Genomic DNA, 16,517 nt, shown 5'->3' with positions numbered 1-16,517 from the left:
TGGGTGGGAGGGGGGGTTCTGGGAGAGGCTCCATTAGCTGGTGGGGCAGGGAAGGTTGTAGTGCATGGGAGGGGGGGTTCTGGAGGAGGCTTCATTAGCTGGTAGGGCAGGGTAGGTTGTAGTGGGTGGGAGGGGGGGTTCTGGGAGAGGCTACATAAGCTGGTTGGTCAGGGAAGGTTGTAGTGGGTGGGAGGGGGGGGGGGGGGTTCTGGAAGAGGCTCCATTAGCTGGTGGGGCAGGGTAGTTTGTAGTGGGTGGGAGGGGGGGGTTCTGGGAGAGGCTCCATTAGCTGGTGGGGCAGGGTAGGTTGTAGTGGGTGGGAGGGGGGGTTCTGGAAGAGGCTCCATTAGCTGGTGGGGCAGGGTAGTTTGTAGTGGGTGGGAGGGGGGGTTCTGGGAGAGGCTCCATTAGCTGGTGGGGCAGGGTAGGTTGTAGTGGGTGGGAGGGGGGGTTCTGGAAGAGGCTCCATTAGCTGGTGGGGCAGGGTAGGTTGTAGTGGGTGGGAGGGGGGGTTCTGGGAGAGGCCCCATTAGCTGGTGGGGCAGGGTAAGTTGTAGTGGGTGGGAGGGAGGGTTCTGGAAGAGGCTCCATTAGCTGGTGGGGCAGGGAAGGTTGTAGTGCATGGGAGGGGGGGTTCTGGAAGAGGCTCCATTAGCTGGTGGGGCAGGGTAAGTTGTAGTGGGTGGGAGGGGGGGTTCTGGAAGAGGCTCCATTAGCTGGTGGGGCAGGGAAGGTTGTAGTGCATGGGAGGGGGGGTTCTGGAAGAGGCTCCATTAGCTGGTGGGGCAGGGTAGGTTGTAGTGGGTGGGAGGGGGGGTTCTGGAAGAGGCTCCATTAGCTGGTGGGGCAGGGAAGGTTGTAGTGCATGGGAGGGGGGGTTCTGGAAGAGGCTCCATTAGCTGGTGGGGCAGGGTAGGTTGTAGTGGGTGGGAGGGGGGGTTCTGGAAGAGGCTCCATTAGCTGGTGGGGCAGGGAAGGTTGTAGTGCATGGGAGGGGGGGTTCTGGAAGAGGCTCCATTAGCTGGTGGGGCAGGGAAGGTTGTAGTGCATGGGAGGGGGGGTTCTGGAAGAGGCTCCATTAGCTGGTGGGGCAGGGTAGGTTGTAGTGGGTGGGAGGGGGGGTTCTGGAAGAGGCTCCATTAGCTGGTGGGGCAGGGTAGGTTGTAGTGCATGGGAGGGGGGGTTCTGGAAGAGGCTCCATTAGCTGGTGGGGCAGGGAAGGTTGTAGTGCATGGGAGGGGGGGTTCTGGAAGAGGCTCCATTAGCTGGTGGGGCAGGGTAGGTTGTAGTGGGTGGGAGGGGGGGTTCTGGAAGAGGCTCCATTAGCTGGTGGGGCAGGGAAGGTTGTAGTGCATGGGAGGGGGGGTTCTGGAAGAGGCTCCATTAGCTGGTGGGGCAGGGTAGGTTGTAGTGGGTGGGAGGGGGGGTTCTGGAAGAGGCTCCATTAGCTGGTGGGGCAGGGTAGGTTGTAGTGGGTAAGGGTGAGGGTGGGGGTGGGGGTGGGGGTGGGGGTTGGGGTGGTGGGTAAGGGTGAGGGTTGGGGTGGTAGTTGGAGTGAGAATAGTGTGTGTGGGGGGGGTGGGGGGAGAGAACTGCAGGAGGTGGTTTGGGTTGAGACTGCAGGTGCATCAGTTGTTGATCTACAGTATACACCTCTGGTGTCTTGCTGAAATTAATGAGGTACATGTGCTTCTATGTATGATGAGTGGGGAACAGGGAACTCTCTTGCAGTCAAGTAGCTGGTGAACAGACAACAGGGTTGGTGAAGTGGAGAGCTGGGGTTGCAGTCAAGTAGCTGGTGAACAGACAGCGGGGTTTGTGAAGTGGAGAGCTGGGGTTGCAGTCAAGTAGCTGGTGAACAGACAGCGGGGTTTGTGAAGTGGAGAGTGGGGGTTGCAGACAGCGGTGTTGGTGAAGTGGAGAGCGGGGGTTGCAGACAGCGGTGTTGGTGAAGTGGACAGTGGGGTTGCAGTCAAGTAGCTGGTGAAACAGAGTGAAGTGGCGAGTAGGGGTTGCAGACAGTGAGAGTTGGTGGTTGCAGACAGTGAGAGTTGGTGGTTGCAGACAGTGAGAACAGGGGTTGCAGACAGTGAGAGTTGGGGGTTGCAGACAGTGAGAGTTGGGGGGTTGTAGACAGTGAGAGTGGGGGTTGCAGACAGTGAGAGTTGGTGGTTGCAGACAGTGAGAGTGGGGGTTGAGAACAGTGAGAGCAGGGGTTGCAGACAGTGAGAGTGGGGGTTGCAGAGAGTGAGAGCAGGGGTTGCAGACAGTGAGAGCTGGGGTTGCAGACAGTGAGAGTGGGGGTTGCAGACAGTGAGAGAGTTAGAGTGGAGAGGAGGGCTGTTGAAGTGTAGTTTAGTTCAGTTGAGGAGATCAGTAATCTTGGAGTATTTGGTTTGTGTAGGCCTAGCTGGCACCCTAATGGTGAATCAGGCATATGATGGTAACACCCTAATGGTGAATCAGGCATATGATGGAGACACCCTAATGGTGAATCAGGCATATGATGGAGACACCCTAATGGTGAATCAGGCATATGATGGAGACACCCTAATGGTGAATCAGGCATATGATGGAGACACCCTAATGGTGAATCAGGCATATGATGGAGACACCCTAATGGTGAATCAGGCATATGATGGAGACACCCTAATGGTGAATCAGGCATATGATGGAGACACCCTAATGGTGAATCAGGCATATGATGGAGACACCCTAATGGTGAATCAGGCATATGATGGAGACACCCTAATGGTGAATCAGGCATATGATGGAGACACCCTAATGGTGAGTCAGGCATGTCATGGAGACACCCTAATGGTGAGTCAGGCATGTCATGGAGACACCCTAATGGTGAGTCAGGCATATTGTGGAGGAGCTGAGTCTGGTACCACAAGATTCAAACCCAAGATTATTTTATTTTGGAATGACCGAAAGCATACATTCTCATGACAAAAACTAATTTCCACATGCTATTTAATAAGGAAACTCGGGAATCTAATACATAATACTCTGTAACAAAAACAGTAGTTTCCCTGTCAGGGCAAACTCATTCTGATGTAGCATTCCAAATCTATGTGACTGCAATTATTCTAATTAATAACAAGAACCAATGAAAAACTTGGCAATGTTAAGAAACTTAAAGGTACCATGAAAATTCCACATCATGAATAACCATAGCAAAAAACAAATTTCCCTCATTTGCTAAGAAACAATTAATGTTGATCAACCAGGACTATGAATACATGTACACACCTGAGTGGTTCCGCATAGCAGTCGAAGATGCATTGTAGATGACTGCAGTACTCCCGCTCGGTCCGCAGCAGCTCCTCCGCAAGCCGAAACCGCGGATCTAGAGCCGAGAAAAATATAAAATCCAGTTTGATTATTTTGTTAATAACCAAATGCAGAAAGAGAAAATAACAGTTGCAAGAGGCCTATCAAGTTTGTCAACACGGATAGAGCCCATGTTAGCATTGACATGAACTTCAAGGCTGAAGTTAGCTTTCATACAATTGTTCGGCCTGCTCTTAATTTGCACCTTGACAGGTAAACAAAAGTTACAGGTGAGAGAAAAATTCTTTTATCAACTGAATGACCTTTTATGGCATTGAGCCAGGATTATGTGTAAGTTGGAGGTTTTGTGTTCAGGGCCAATGACAATCTGGTAGCCAAATGTGATAACTATCCATATTTGGGGCAGATTGCAAGCAAATGAGAGATGCTCTCACCAAATAGTTATACCAGAGCGTGCATCACATTTCCTAACAGTACAATCATCATTTCTTAATGTGTTTGCAGAAGGCTGGAAGGAATACAGTTGTTTAGAGGAGAGTGGAGTAAAACTAGGCAAAGGACCAGGGTCAGTCTTGGTAGTTCAACTACAGCACATAGACTTTCCTTCAGGCCTTTCATAGGGAAAACAATGGTGGGCAGTTGATGGAAGTGATACGAGCATGGGAATTGTATGCCCTCTGATCACAGATAGGGTGGGTGGAGGCCGGACACAACCATATCAGGGTTACTATGTTTGTAAGAAGTTTTTGAACGACTTGAACGTAAAAACCCCTCCCTCTGTAATTTCCCCACTGAAGTATTTGGCAAAGAAGGATTTGGTCCAGGAAGGAAGATGGGGGAATGGCAGGTGATGACATCTTTATTTCCATCTTGGACTATTGGTACTTTGAGTATGATGGAGACTGTGGGAAGATGAGTTGGAAGCTGAGAGGAGGGGTAGAGGGGGATGGGAGATGGATGGAGGTTAACTATTTTTAACAATAATACCAGATAACAATGGATTACATGACAATGTTTTCACCAGGAAACCATAGCAAAATAGTGTTGCAATTCTAGAGAATTTACTCAACTGTAACACAATTAGTGCAAGTTTGTGATCTCTAATTAATGATAAGATCAGTGATGTCATGATAAATAGTGATATTATCCTAATGATAAACTGAAACAGAAGTGCTGATATTATCCACACAACAATCTAAAACATAACATGATAAATAGTGATATCATCCTTACAACAAACTGAAACAGAAGTGGTGATATTATCCACACAACAATCTAAAACATTACATGATAAATAGTGATATAATCCTAACAACAAACTAACACAGAAGCAATGATACAATCACTGCAAGAAATTAAGACAGAACTGGTGATATTATCCCAACAACACGCTGAAACAGAACATCATAAATAGTGCTATTATCCCAACAACAAACCTCTCAGATGGGTTAAATTACACATGGACTTTAAGCTTCTTATTTCCCTTTTCATCTCACAATGGTGGACTGGGTATAACATCTGACCTGGGTTTATCACATGTGGGCTACATCAACAACAGACATTATTATGAAGTGCACCTAAGGGTCAAGACATTTTCCTGGAGACACAAGGCTTTCATCTCAAGATCTAGGCATAAATAGTTTCAAACAAAATGAGCTGTGCAATATCCGTCCATTAATTGATATCTGAGTTTTGAAACAATTGTAATGGACTGTAATATTCTATCCGATGGTGACTGTTTTGTTTGTTTGTTGTTTAACGCCACACTCAGTATTATTCCAGCTATATGACGAGGCTCTGTAAATAACCAAGTCCAGTGATTGACATCCTTAGCATTGATCCATGCAATAGGGGTACGATGACATGCATCGTAGTTAGCAAGCCTGACCACCCGACCTCTTACAACAAGCATAGTTGCCTTTTAGGGCAAGCATGGGTTGCGGAAGACCTATTCTACCCCAGATCTTCACAGTCCCGATGGTTTGAGTGAATGAGTGAGTGAGTGAGTGAGTGATCATATTCAGAAGGTGTAAAATCAATCTCACAACCCTATTTTCCCCTCATGGAAGAGTTCTCATTATCATGTTATGATAGTCTCCCAGGCCTGATTTGACCCTGTGAAACCATACCAGTTGGTAGACAACATCCACTCATCAAGAGTTATGATAATCTTCTCAGCATGATGCCACAACTCCCTTTCTGATTTCTCCCCACAAACATTTCTGATGCAGCACTAAGCATGATCAACCACTCACTTGAGAACAACCAAGGTGCAACTGATCAGACATAATCCACAAGAAATTCTATTTAACTTATTTAAACATTTCAATTAAAAGTAACATCAGTGATATATCTAGGACTCCAAGCCAAGTATCCTTGACAGGTGAATTGTTATTTTGTTCAAAATCATTTTTTTTAACGTTTTTGTTTGCCTAAAGGTATTTTAACATTGAAATTTAACACTCCTTTCAATGTAGTGAGAAAAACCTAAGCACTAAGACAAATACAAGTCACCTCTCAATAGGAATAATATTAGTCTCAGTTATACGCCTGGAAAAACCTTAAACAGAGCCAGCTACATATATAGTCATACAAAATAGACGTTTCTAAAAATTGTATTCCGTATTATTCTGTTTTCTGACAAATTTTTTCTTTACAATGTGACATACTCATATTGAAATACAGAGCCTGAAATGGATCAGCGAATGACACATTTTGTAATTGTCTCATGGCAATAAATATTCATGTACCGTTGTATTTATTAAAATATCAATATCAGATTTTCCAAAATCTTTTTTTCTATTATAACCCGGTCACTGGATAATCATTCTCAGCATCCTGGGGAGCATAAAAATCCAAGCTGCCTGTTAGGTGCTAGAAGGTTAACAGCCACATTGCCATTTCATCCTACCAGGTATCCATTCAATACTGAGTGAACAGAGGCATATTTCGAACAAAGTCACTTGCCCAAGGAGAAGCCACATGTGCTTCAGTGTGGGGAGGGGGACACCAGAAATGGGCTTCACACATCGTACCAATGTCAGGAATCGAAACCAGGTCTTCGGCGTGACGAGCCAACGCTTTAACCTCTAGGCCACCCGACCGCCCCTAATGAAAATGAAGGTGGAGTCATGCTTTACATGTGTTGGGTGTATATATTGCCATGAATTGGGAATTTTGGAATTCCAATTTGGGTCTTGAGGCTGAATATCAGCCTCTCACAGGTCTAGATACATTATGAAAATACCAAGGTCAAGAGCTGCTGGGACCCAATCAAGTAAACAAGTCCCAGTAATTCCTGACAGCTCTCAACACACCAGCACAGGTAAATATTTCTCTTCTTTCCCCTGGAAGATAAAATGCTTTACCATCCTGCCCATGTTCCGCTATTTATTCAGGCTGTCATAAACTGATACAAAGAAGCGATAAAGTAGAGCTTCAAGCTGTTTCACTACCCTTTGCTATTAGAGTAAATACCAGTACGGAGTTAATAGATAGGAGAAACAATGGCGCGTTCCTCGTGGCACGCTTCCTATACTGATGACCAACATCCACCTACACCGTCTGACGTACGTATGTTCATGCACTGCACGCCGATCTGGAACAGCGGACTGTGATGTCATCTCGAATAGCATCCAGTCCGTTTACGTGCTGGCTACACCCTCCACTGTGTTGTTTCACCTTGACTTCCACCTGAAATATGTCAGCCTCACGGCTATGGCGGGACTTTTATCGGCGGCAGATTGCCTCATTTTGGCAGAAATGAGCAATTCCATATGCTATCATTCACGTGGCGACGTGGATGTTAATTGATATGCTGCCCGCAATATTCTTGCGTTTATCTTGTTGTTGTGTACTATAGTACTCCATGGTCTAGTGGATACAGTGTCTGGGGCGGTCGGGTAGCCTAGTGGTTGAAGCTTCGCTCGTCATGCTTGAAGATCTGGGTTCGATTCCCGACATGGGTACAATGTGTGAAGCCCATTTCTGGTGTCCCCTGCCGTGATATTGCTAAAAGCGGCATAAAACCATACTCAATCACTCTGGAGAGCATAAGGTCGGAGGATGGATCCCTTGGCCGTGTCATACCAAAAGTTGACCCGTGAATATCTGGCGTGGAATAGGTCTTCAGCAACTCATGCTTGCCGTAAAAGGCGAAAAATGCTTGTCGTAAGAGGCGACTAAAGGAATCAGATGGTCAGACTCACTAACTTGGTTGATGCATGTCATCGTATCCCAATTGCGTGGATCGATGCTCATGATGTCAATCACTGGATTGCCTGGTTTGGACTCAATTATTTACAGACCGGCATCATATACCTGGAATATTGCTGAGTGCGGCGTTAAACAACAAACAAACAAACATACAAAAAGTTGTTAAAAGATTGTATTTGTGTTTACCTTGCCTGGCCCTCTGCATTTTGGGGATAAAGCAAGGACTGGCAGGCTCAGAGTGGGGTACTGTGTCAGAGTGGGGTATCCATGTTAAACTGTGGCATGGTATCTGGCACTAAAAGTCCAGACTCCAGTACAAGTAGCTACACACAAACACATGCATGTGCTTCACTCACTATACAGGTGAAATAACACAACACTAGATTAGGACAAGGACATTTACAATTTTGGTGAAACCCACGAGCACGGGTATGGTGTTGAAAAACCTAGAAACATAATCGTTGCATCTGTGATTCAAACCCACGATCCTGGTTTTGGGGAACTAGTAAGACAATTCTAATCATATAACACTGTATTGTTGCCTGAAATGAAAAAGATTAGGTTGTTCGTTTGTATGTTCTTTAATGCCACACTACCAATTTGTTATGGCTACAGGCTCTAAATAATCAAATCTGGGCTAGACAAGCCAGTGGGTGATATTATGAACACATGCACAACATTTGTACACCCTCTCTACCCGTTACAAAATAAATATGTTGCCCAAATTCAGTGCACCGCATACTTGTCTGAAACGTGTTTAGTGAGTTGGTTCAACTTATCCTGGATTACCATTTCTCAGGTAAGTAATGGTGTCCCTGACGCCTAAGGCGCCGCAATTTGCTGTGTAGAGTTGTGTCCCATAGCCACACCCGAAATTATGTTTCTAGGTTTGTCAAAACCATACCTGTTTTTGTTGGTTTCACTAGAAAGTGGTATATAGACCTGCATCACTTTCTATCTACATCAAGCTGACACTGTGCTATAACTGGAATACGGTTCAAAGCGGTGTTAAACCCAACTCACTCACTCACTCACTCACACTCAGGTAAGCAAATCTCACATATTACTAATGGAGAACTGTACTGGAGCTAGACGAGTACAAATACGACCAGTTAACCTTCCCTCCTGTTTCCATTTAGAGAAGGGCAAATCAGACACGCACTGCAGTTTCCACAGCCTGCACCCCATTGACAAGTCCTGGCTAGAGTGAAGCTGAGGTACCAACAGGAGACATAGACTCTAGACTTCTGCCAAATAATTCCACTAACCCTCTAGATTGCTTCCCCACCCACTAGACTGGTTCCCCACCGACTTCCACCCACTAGACTGGTTCCCCACCCACTTGACTTGTTCCCCACCCACTTCCACCGACTAGACTGGTTCCCATCCACTTGCACCCACTAGACTGGTTCCCCACCCACTTGACTTGTTCCCCACCCACTTCCACCGACTAGACTGGTTCCCATCCACTTGCACCCACCAGACTGGATACCACCCACTAGACTGGTTCCCCACCCACTTCCACCCACTAGACTGGTTCCCCACCCACTAGACTGGATATCCACTAGACTGGTTCCCCACCCACTTCCACCGACTAGACTGGTTCCCATCCACTTGCACCCACCAGACTGGATACCACCCACTAGACTGGTTCCCCATCCACTTGCACCCACCAGACTGGATACCACCCACTAGACTTGTTCCCCACCCACTTCCACCCACTAGACTGGTTCCCCATCCACTTGCACCCACTAGACTGGATACCACCCACTAGACTGGTTCCCCATCCACTTGCACCCACTAAACTGGTTCCTCGCCCACTTCCACCCACTAGACTGGTTCCCCATCCACTTGCACCCACTAGACTGGATACCACCCACTAGACTGGTTCCCCATCCACTTGCACCCACTAGACTGGCTCCTCGCCCACTTCCACCCACTAGACTGGTTACCCATCCACTTCCACCCACTAGACTGGTTCCCCATTCACTTGCACCCACTACACTGGATACCACCCACTAGACTGGTTCCCCATCAGAGTACATATATATATATACAGTATATGACAACTCATCGTAATCGTTGAACCTCTTGGAACAACCTTGGTTCATTCAAATGTCCGTGATATTTATGGAGTGATAATAGAATACCAAACCAATGTAGCAAGTTCCATCTGGCGCCATGTCACTGACGCCATCGGATCTGCACCCTGACAAGAAGCGGTGCTCACGGACTTTCCTCAGTGTGTGTGCGTAAATGCCATCCGAAAGACGAGACCGCACAGCATGTCTGCCACTAGGGGGCAGCAGGGGAGGGGCATTGTTACACCTGCTAACATACGTAGACAACATACCTGCCCACACGCGGGTCAATGCTTCAGCACGAGGTGGAACAGTGGATGGTTTCCATGCAAACATAAGCACCATTTCACTACCTTATTCACATATCCATGTAGTCATCAAGCCATCTATGCCTCAGTAAAAATAATAATGATGATGATGATGATGATGATGATGATGAAGATGATGATAACTATAACAATTCTAATCAAAATAATGTTAATGATGACGATGATGACGACAATGATGATGACGATGATGATGATGATTAATTTTTTTATATTCTTCAAAAGGAAATGTTATTGCTCTTCCTGACAATGAAAGGCTAACACCTATTTTTGCCATGCTGAACTAGATCTCCCCTTTTCCAAATCCATTTCAAAGTCAACATGGAAGCAGTGGGGTCCTGTAAGTATAGCGATGAAGGGAAAGGAACTGGATCCACTTGATGTGTAATCGTTGACTCTTAACTCTGAGCATCAAAGTGGCACTTGCATGTTGATGTGTTGGAGGGAGGTGTGAAGTCAGCCACATGTATTTCCAGACAAGCAGTGCAAAAGTTAAGAGTTGAGACATGTTTTGAGGCATCTGATTATTTCTGTTTTGAGTGACGAGGGTCCTGTTCCACAAGGGCATAACAGTGCTACGACTATCGTAAGTCTATGTTAAGTATGGGAGTTACGATCGTCTTAGCGCTATGAGTGTCGTAAGTCTATGTTAAGCATGGGAGTTACGATTGTCTTAGCTATGAGTATCGTAAGTCTATGTTAAGTATGGGAGTTACGATCGTCTAAGCGCTAGAGTGTTGTAAGTCAATGTTAAAGTATGGGAGTTATGACTGTCTTAAGGCTGTTATTGTCGTAAGTCTATGTTAAAGTAAGGGAGTTACAATCGTCTTAGCGCTAAGATGGCTTTGCGTAAGGGAGCCAAGTTACTTGTAAGGCCACATTTTCATTCATTCATTCATTCATTCATTCAAAAGTCAATCAGCCATGGACTTAAAACTGCAGATGCCTTCTTGAATCACTGATGGTGATGATGACATGGAATACATACATAACATTCTTTATTGTAAAAGAGGGTCCATATTGACTACCATTAGAAATAATAAAAATAAATATTTATATGTTTAGTTTATTTCTTGGACCGGCTGCTTTTCAGTAGGCGCAGCAGGCCTGTGAAACGAAACATACAAAATGTGAGTCCTTATGTAACCTCATATGACACATCTGTACTGAGCTCCAATTGAAGAATTGAATATAATTGAAACTTGGGATTGCATATTTAATTTGATAATTTAGGCTCAAATATTGGGAACAGGAATGTGACATAACTTTGGATTATTGTGTGGTGGGCTAGTGTTAATTTAGTATCATATCATGGTATTAACAACGCAATTTGATCCTCCTAAAACAGTTTCCCGTGTGAATTTCAAGGTGCCAAACTTTCTGCTGAATCACTCTGCTGGTGTCTAATATATTATCAATAAATGATATCAATAAGATGAGAAAGTGAATTTTGCGATTTAAACCCCCCAAAAATATTTTGCTATAAACGGTAAAGGTATCTATTTTTCTATTAGTCCTGGACCATGATTGTGGAAAATATTTATTTTATGAAAAAAACAAACAATCTATAAATGCATACAAAAGCAAGTCTAGCCAGATCTAGCTATGAAATCAGCATAGGGAAAATTTAAAATTTTTTTTAGAGTCAAGAAGGATATTGTGTAACATAAGATTTCATAGACTTCATCTACTTTTCTATATGCATTGCGATGTATTGAGAACTGAAGTGTTTGAAGTGCAATCATGTTGAATGTTAAACCCCATTTCACTTCACTGAAATGACACATTATCAGGCAGTTGATACACTCCAACCACCGGATCGCCATTCTAATGTAAGGCTGTTGGGTGGTTGTCGGCACAGCTACTACACAGATGTACCCCAAGGACCTTTCTATACCTTAATTCTTTCAACACCAGTCAACCAGAAGCTCTTACTGCTGTGACACCAAGTTCCCAGACACTCTGGGGTGATAGATGAAGCCTACATTTATCATGGAAATTATCTGCTTGTGAAACAGGTTTGCGACTACATGTTATACACCATTAGAATTGTCTAATCCTACTGTTATGGATGAAAGTAATGTTTATCACATTATTTAAATAATGCATTTAAAATTTACTTAAGTTTTGATTTAAATATAAAATGTAAGCTAACACACATTCATAACGTCCAAATTAAGCACCAAGGAGCGAAAATGTGACGATTTTCGGCAAATATAAGATTTCATAAGATCCACTTAGATTCTTTTTTATTTTCATTGTTTAAGTATATCGGAAAATTATTTTGAAAGAATTGTAAATATTATCTGTCAAAACTATTTCCTGATAACAGTGGCTTTCTGCTCAGTAACATGAGAAAATACCAGGAAATACCTTCAATTTGTATGAATAACACATGCGTCAAGTCACTTGATGTTTGGCATCATTAGGAGCTAATGCCTTCATTAATATGACAGTAACCTCACCTGGAGTATTTTCGTAGGTGTAACATGCTATTTTATTGGATAGAAATTTGTTTCTAATAATGCTTTCTTGCCGAAATCTGTTACAAAGTTTGTGATTGCTCAGATTTAAGCATGTGACATAAAGCAACCAATCACATTACAGCAATGGTTACTGTCCATGCGTATTAATATTTTTAGATTTAAACAAAGCTTTTTGGTTAAATCATGTTATTCTGATTGTTTTAAGCAGGGAATCGCAACCTATATTAAAAATATGGGACTTTGTGGATGTATTATGCTAGGTTACGAGCTGTGACACAGATTTCTCATGCATATATTTGAGCATTAAACATTGTGTCCGAGCCTAGAAATTGAGGAAAATACCTTGAGGAAAGAGAACCTGGGGTAATACAGCACAAGTTTGGGGTACAGTGATTCTATGCTGCTTAGAAATTATGAAGGGGGACAAAGACAAAGATTAAGACTGAGGGTAGAAAAGATCGGAGTGCCGGTAATAACTTTCTTACATTTGGACAAGTCCAGTTTAGCCATTTATGAGGCTGACTGATCATGAACAATAGAACATGGCATCACATATTGTTATGACATAATAAAGTGATCACATCATCTGAACAATAGGCTGACTCCAGTGAGTAATATACAGAATAAGCAACTCAGAATTTACTGATTAACTGTCCCTTGTGAATGAAGTCTTGCCAAGGGCTCGGCTTGCCAAAGAAAAGGCTTGGGGCTTACGTCATTCATTCACACAGGACAGATGATCCCTAATTCTATGTAGCTAATTGTTACTTTACATGCAACATTACCAACCTGCATAATAGGAGTCATATAGCCCTGCTGAGGTGAGGTGAGGTGAGGTGAGGTGAGGTGAGGTGAGGTGAGGTGAGGTGAGGTGAGGTGAAGTGAGGTGAGGTGAGGTGAGGTTCAACATCGCGTTCAAGATTATTGCACTTATATAGCGATTGTGTGTGTGTGTGTGTGTGTGTGTGTGTGTGTGTGTGTGTGTGTGTGTGTGTGTTCGCTAGTCTGGACTGATGCCGACCAGTCCTTGTTTTAGCCCCTTAATGCCGAGTGCCAGGCAGGGCAACAACAAGTACCATCTTTTTAACATCTTTTGGTATGGCACGACCAGGGATCGAACCCCAGACCTTTCGCTTCCTGGGCGTACGCTCGACCACTAGCCCACGGAGGCGGTCCGCACAGTGAGTGAGTGAGTGAGTGGGTGAGTGAGTGAGTGAGTGAGCTACTCATAGTGAGTGAGCAACATCATTTTGTTAACAAATTATGACATATAATTTTTCCTCACGACTCTTTGTCGCCTCCTGTAACTAATGTCAGACATTGAAATGTTCTATATTTACTCACCCTCTGACTTTTGTGATGACGGATCCACGGACTCATATTTTTCAAACATGTTTTCAAATGACTTGGTGACAGTGGGGCTGCCATTGTCCAGCTTGAGTATGGACTTGGTGGATGCGACGATGACACGATAGCTGCTCACTTTGTACTCCATTGCAGCGTCAACGTACAACGTCTTCAGATGCGACTCATCGCGGCCACTCAACTGTACACAACAAAAACAAGACATTCTCAGTGGAGGATAAATTAAAATGAGACACAACAGTCCAGCTGTACACAACACAGTTCAGACATCATCAGCAGTGGATAATTTGAAATCAGGCACAACAGTCCAGCTCTGCACAACACAGTCATTGATGGATAAACAAAATCAGACACAATATTGTAACTGTACACAACATATATGAGACGTTATCAACTGTGGATAATTTGAAATCAGGCACAATTAACAGTCCAGTTCTGCACAACACAGTTGAGACACTGTCATTGATGGATAAACAAAATCAAACACAATATTGTAACTGTACACAACATATATGAGACGTTGTCAACTGTGGATGATTTGAAATCAGGCACAATTAACAGTCCAGTTCTGCACAACACAGTTGAGACACTGTCATTGATGGATAAACAAAATCAAACACAATATTGTAACTGTACACAACATATATGAGACGTTGTCAACTGTGGATAATTTGAAATCAGGCACTTAAGTCCAGATCTGCATAACAAAGTTGAGACATTGTTGAAATTCAAATCTGACACGGTATTCAAAATTCCAAGGAAAAACATTTCTTCATGGCTGAAACTTCAACTTGTACCGTAATTTGAATTGCTGAGTACCCTAGCTGAATGCAATCCTGATAATTGTACCGAAGCTGAGTTTTCTTCGCAAATGTTTCACGGAAGCCATTTTGGTGTCATTTTGAGAATATCTAAATATGTTGACATGAGATAATCTTTCAACACATTGAGAGAAACCTCTTCAGACAAATGAGCAAGATCTGAAACCAAAGACGATCCTCCAATGTACAAGTCTTCACGACATTCCAACAGATACTTCCTCTTTTATTCAAACACAGACGCCTGAATACACCCGGACATTCACAGCACATCTTGCCACCATCTTGTGACATTTTCTGGACACTTTGACTCAATGCCATCACAATGTCCCCTCACTGGACTTGTCCCACTCTAGAGAGAGTATTTACACTCAGTGGAAGATTTGTGTAATGTCTCTAGATGTAACTAATGAATGGATCATCTCAACAAGCTCTGCAAACACCAGGGAACGGCTGACATTCTCATAAGACCTTGTTACACAATCTCAGTATTTTATAGCAGACAATATACAACTACCAACATTTCTGGATATCGTGTAGGGGCTTTAATGAAATTTCCAAACGGAACCATTAAATAGATAAGTCCTAAAGAAAATAGTATTTTATATCAAAATGGCTGCCCTGCCTGACACAAACTACCATCTTGTTATCGGTGGAGGAGACATGCTTACCCCTTTTGCGAACACCTGGTGTCATCACTGAATTGTGATCCAGAAATAATTTTCAACTATTTTGCCTTTGATGCCAAATGGAATCTGTTTCAGCAGATAATCTAGACTGATTATTCTCCAGCATCACCATTTTATATTTGTAACACAAAAACAAGGCTAAAAAAACTTTTTTCTAATTGGAATATAGTTACTCTATTTGCTAACACCTGCGTATGAACGCAGTATCAACCACTACCTATGTGATGAATGGTACATCCTTGAGCTCATAAGATGCTATTTGTCATCAGACAAATAACATACAACAAATGGATCTTGAACTCAACATGAGCTTTTGTTGGAAATGACAGATGAACTCCAATTACACAACATGGCTTGGACGAAATTTTGGTACACTGAAACATCATTACAGAAAACATCCAAATTTCCAACCAATATTTGACCAATTCATGAATCAAAGCTTTTCCTTTAACGAATACTAGTAACTATTTCCACTGATGAGTCCATGCATCAACAATAGTTGTAAGGATATTAGTGTTACTTATGGACACCATTTTCAAAACATGCAAATTGAAACCCTGATAAAAATTTCGCTTGTGTATAAAATTCATCTCAGATATGGAATCCAGCTTTCCGGGAGAGGGCTCTCCCGTTTATCTGTAGAGTTCATTTCCTGAAACACTTTTGTGAAGGTATTCTGTACATGTTATGGCCATCAGATTGAGTCTCGATCCACATCTAGATATCCCACAGGCTTGAAAATAGAACCATCAATGACTTGGGACTCAATTCAACACATCTGTGTTCCACAAGATCAGCATCCATGTTTTCGTTACTCAACAGAAATATTTCCAACATGTTAGTATGAAATCCAGCTCTCTTTCATCTCTGACCTATGTATCAACATCTCATGATAATAGACATCAGATGGCCTTGACAACAAAACCATCAATAACGTGGACTTTCTATTCAACGCATCTGTGTTCCAAAGCATCAGTCAGCATCTTTCAGTTACTCGACAATAATATTCTACAAGTTCACATGAAATCAAGCAGTATCATTTTGCTAAGATCATCGCCAATCTTCCACATCTTACAACAATGTTACTTTATCATCTGCTTCACTGATCACGAAGAAATGTATCAACATCATCAAAATTGACCTGACTGACACATGTACCTATAGATGTATCTACTTTAGAAAAACATACTATTACCCTCACCACTGACTATCACGGAAGTCGCCATGAGTCACCACAGCC

The 16,517-nt window shown here is 43.3% G+C and overlaps 1 protein-coding gene across 5 annotated transcripts in view; it reads right to left on the bottom strand.

The window, feature by feature from the left end:
• LOC139475122 (rho GTPase-activating protein 20-like) overlaps positions 1-16,517 on the bottom strand; it is a 247,204-nt gene that overhangs the window by 163,242 nt on the left and 67,445 nt on the right. For all 5 annotated transcript variants that reach the window (XM_071258375.1, XM_071258376.1, XM_071258379.1 and 2 more), the window contains 2 exons: positions 13,750-13,951; positions 3,256-3,352 (listed from right to left, as the gene is read on the bottom strand). In XM_071258375.1, coding sequence (XP_071114476.1) covers positions 3,256-3,352; positions 13,750-13,951 — 299 coding nt within the window. The remainder of the gene's footprint in view (positions 1-3,255; positions 3,353-13,749; positions 13,952-16,517) is intronic.

This window comes from Haliotis cracherodii, unplaced genomic scaffold, assembly GCF_022045235.1.
Source record: "Haliotis cracherodii isolate W230 unplaced genomic scaffold, xgHalCrac1.p SCAF_3, whole genome shotgun sequence".
Classification (NCBI taxonomy): domain Eukaryota; kingdom Metazoa; phylum Mollusca; class Gastropoda; order Lepetellida; family Haliotidae; genus Haliotis; species Haliotis cracherodii.
The sequence above is the reverse complement of the archived record's forward strand: the minus strand, read 5'-3'. Positions and strand labels throughout refer to the sequence as shown.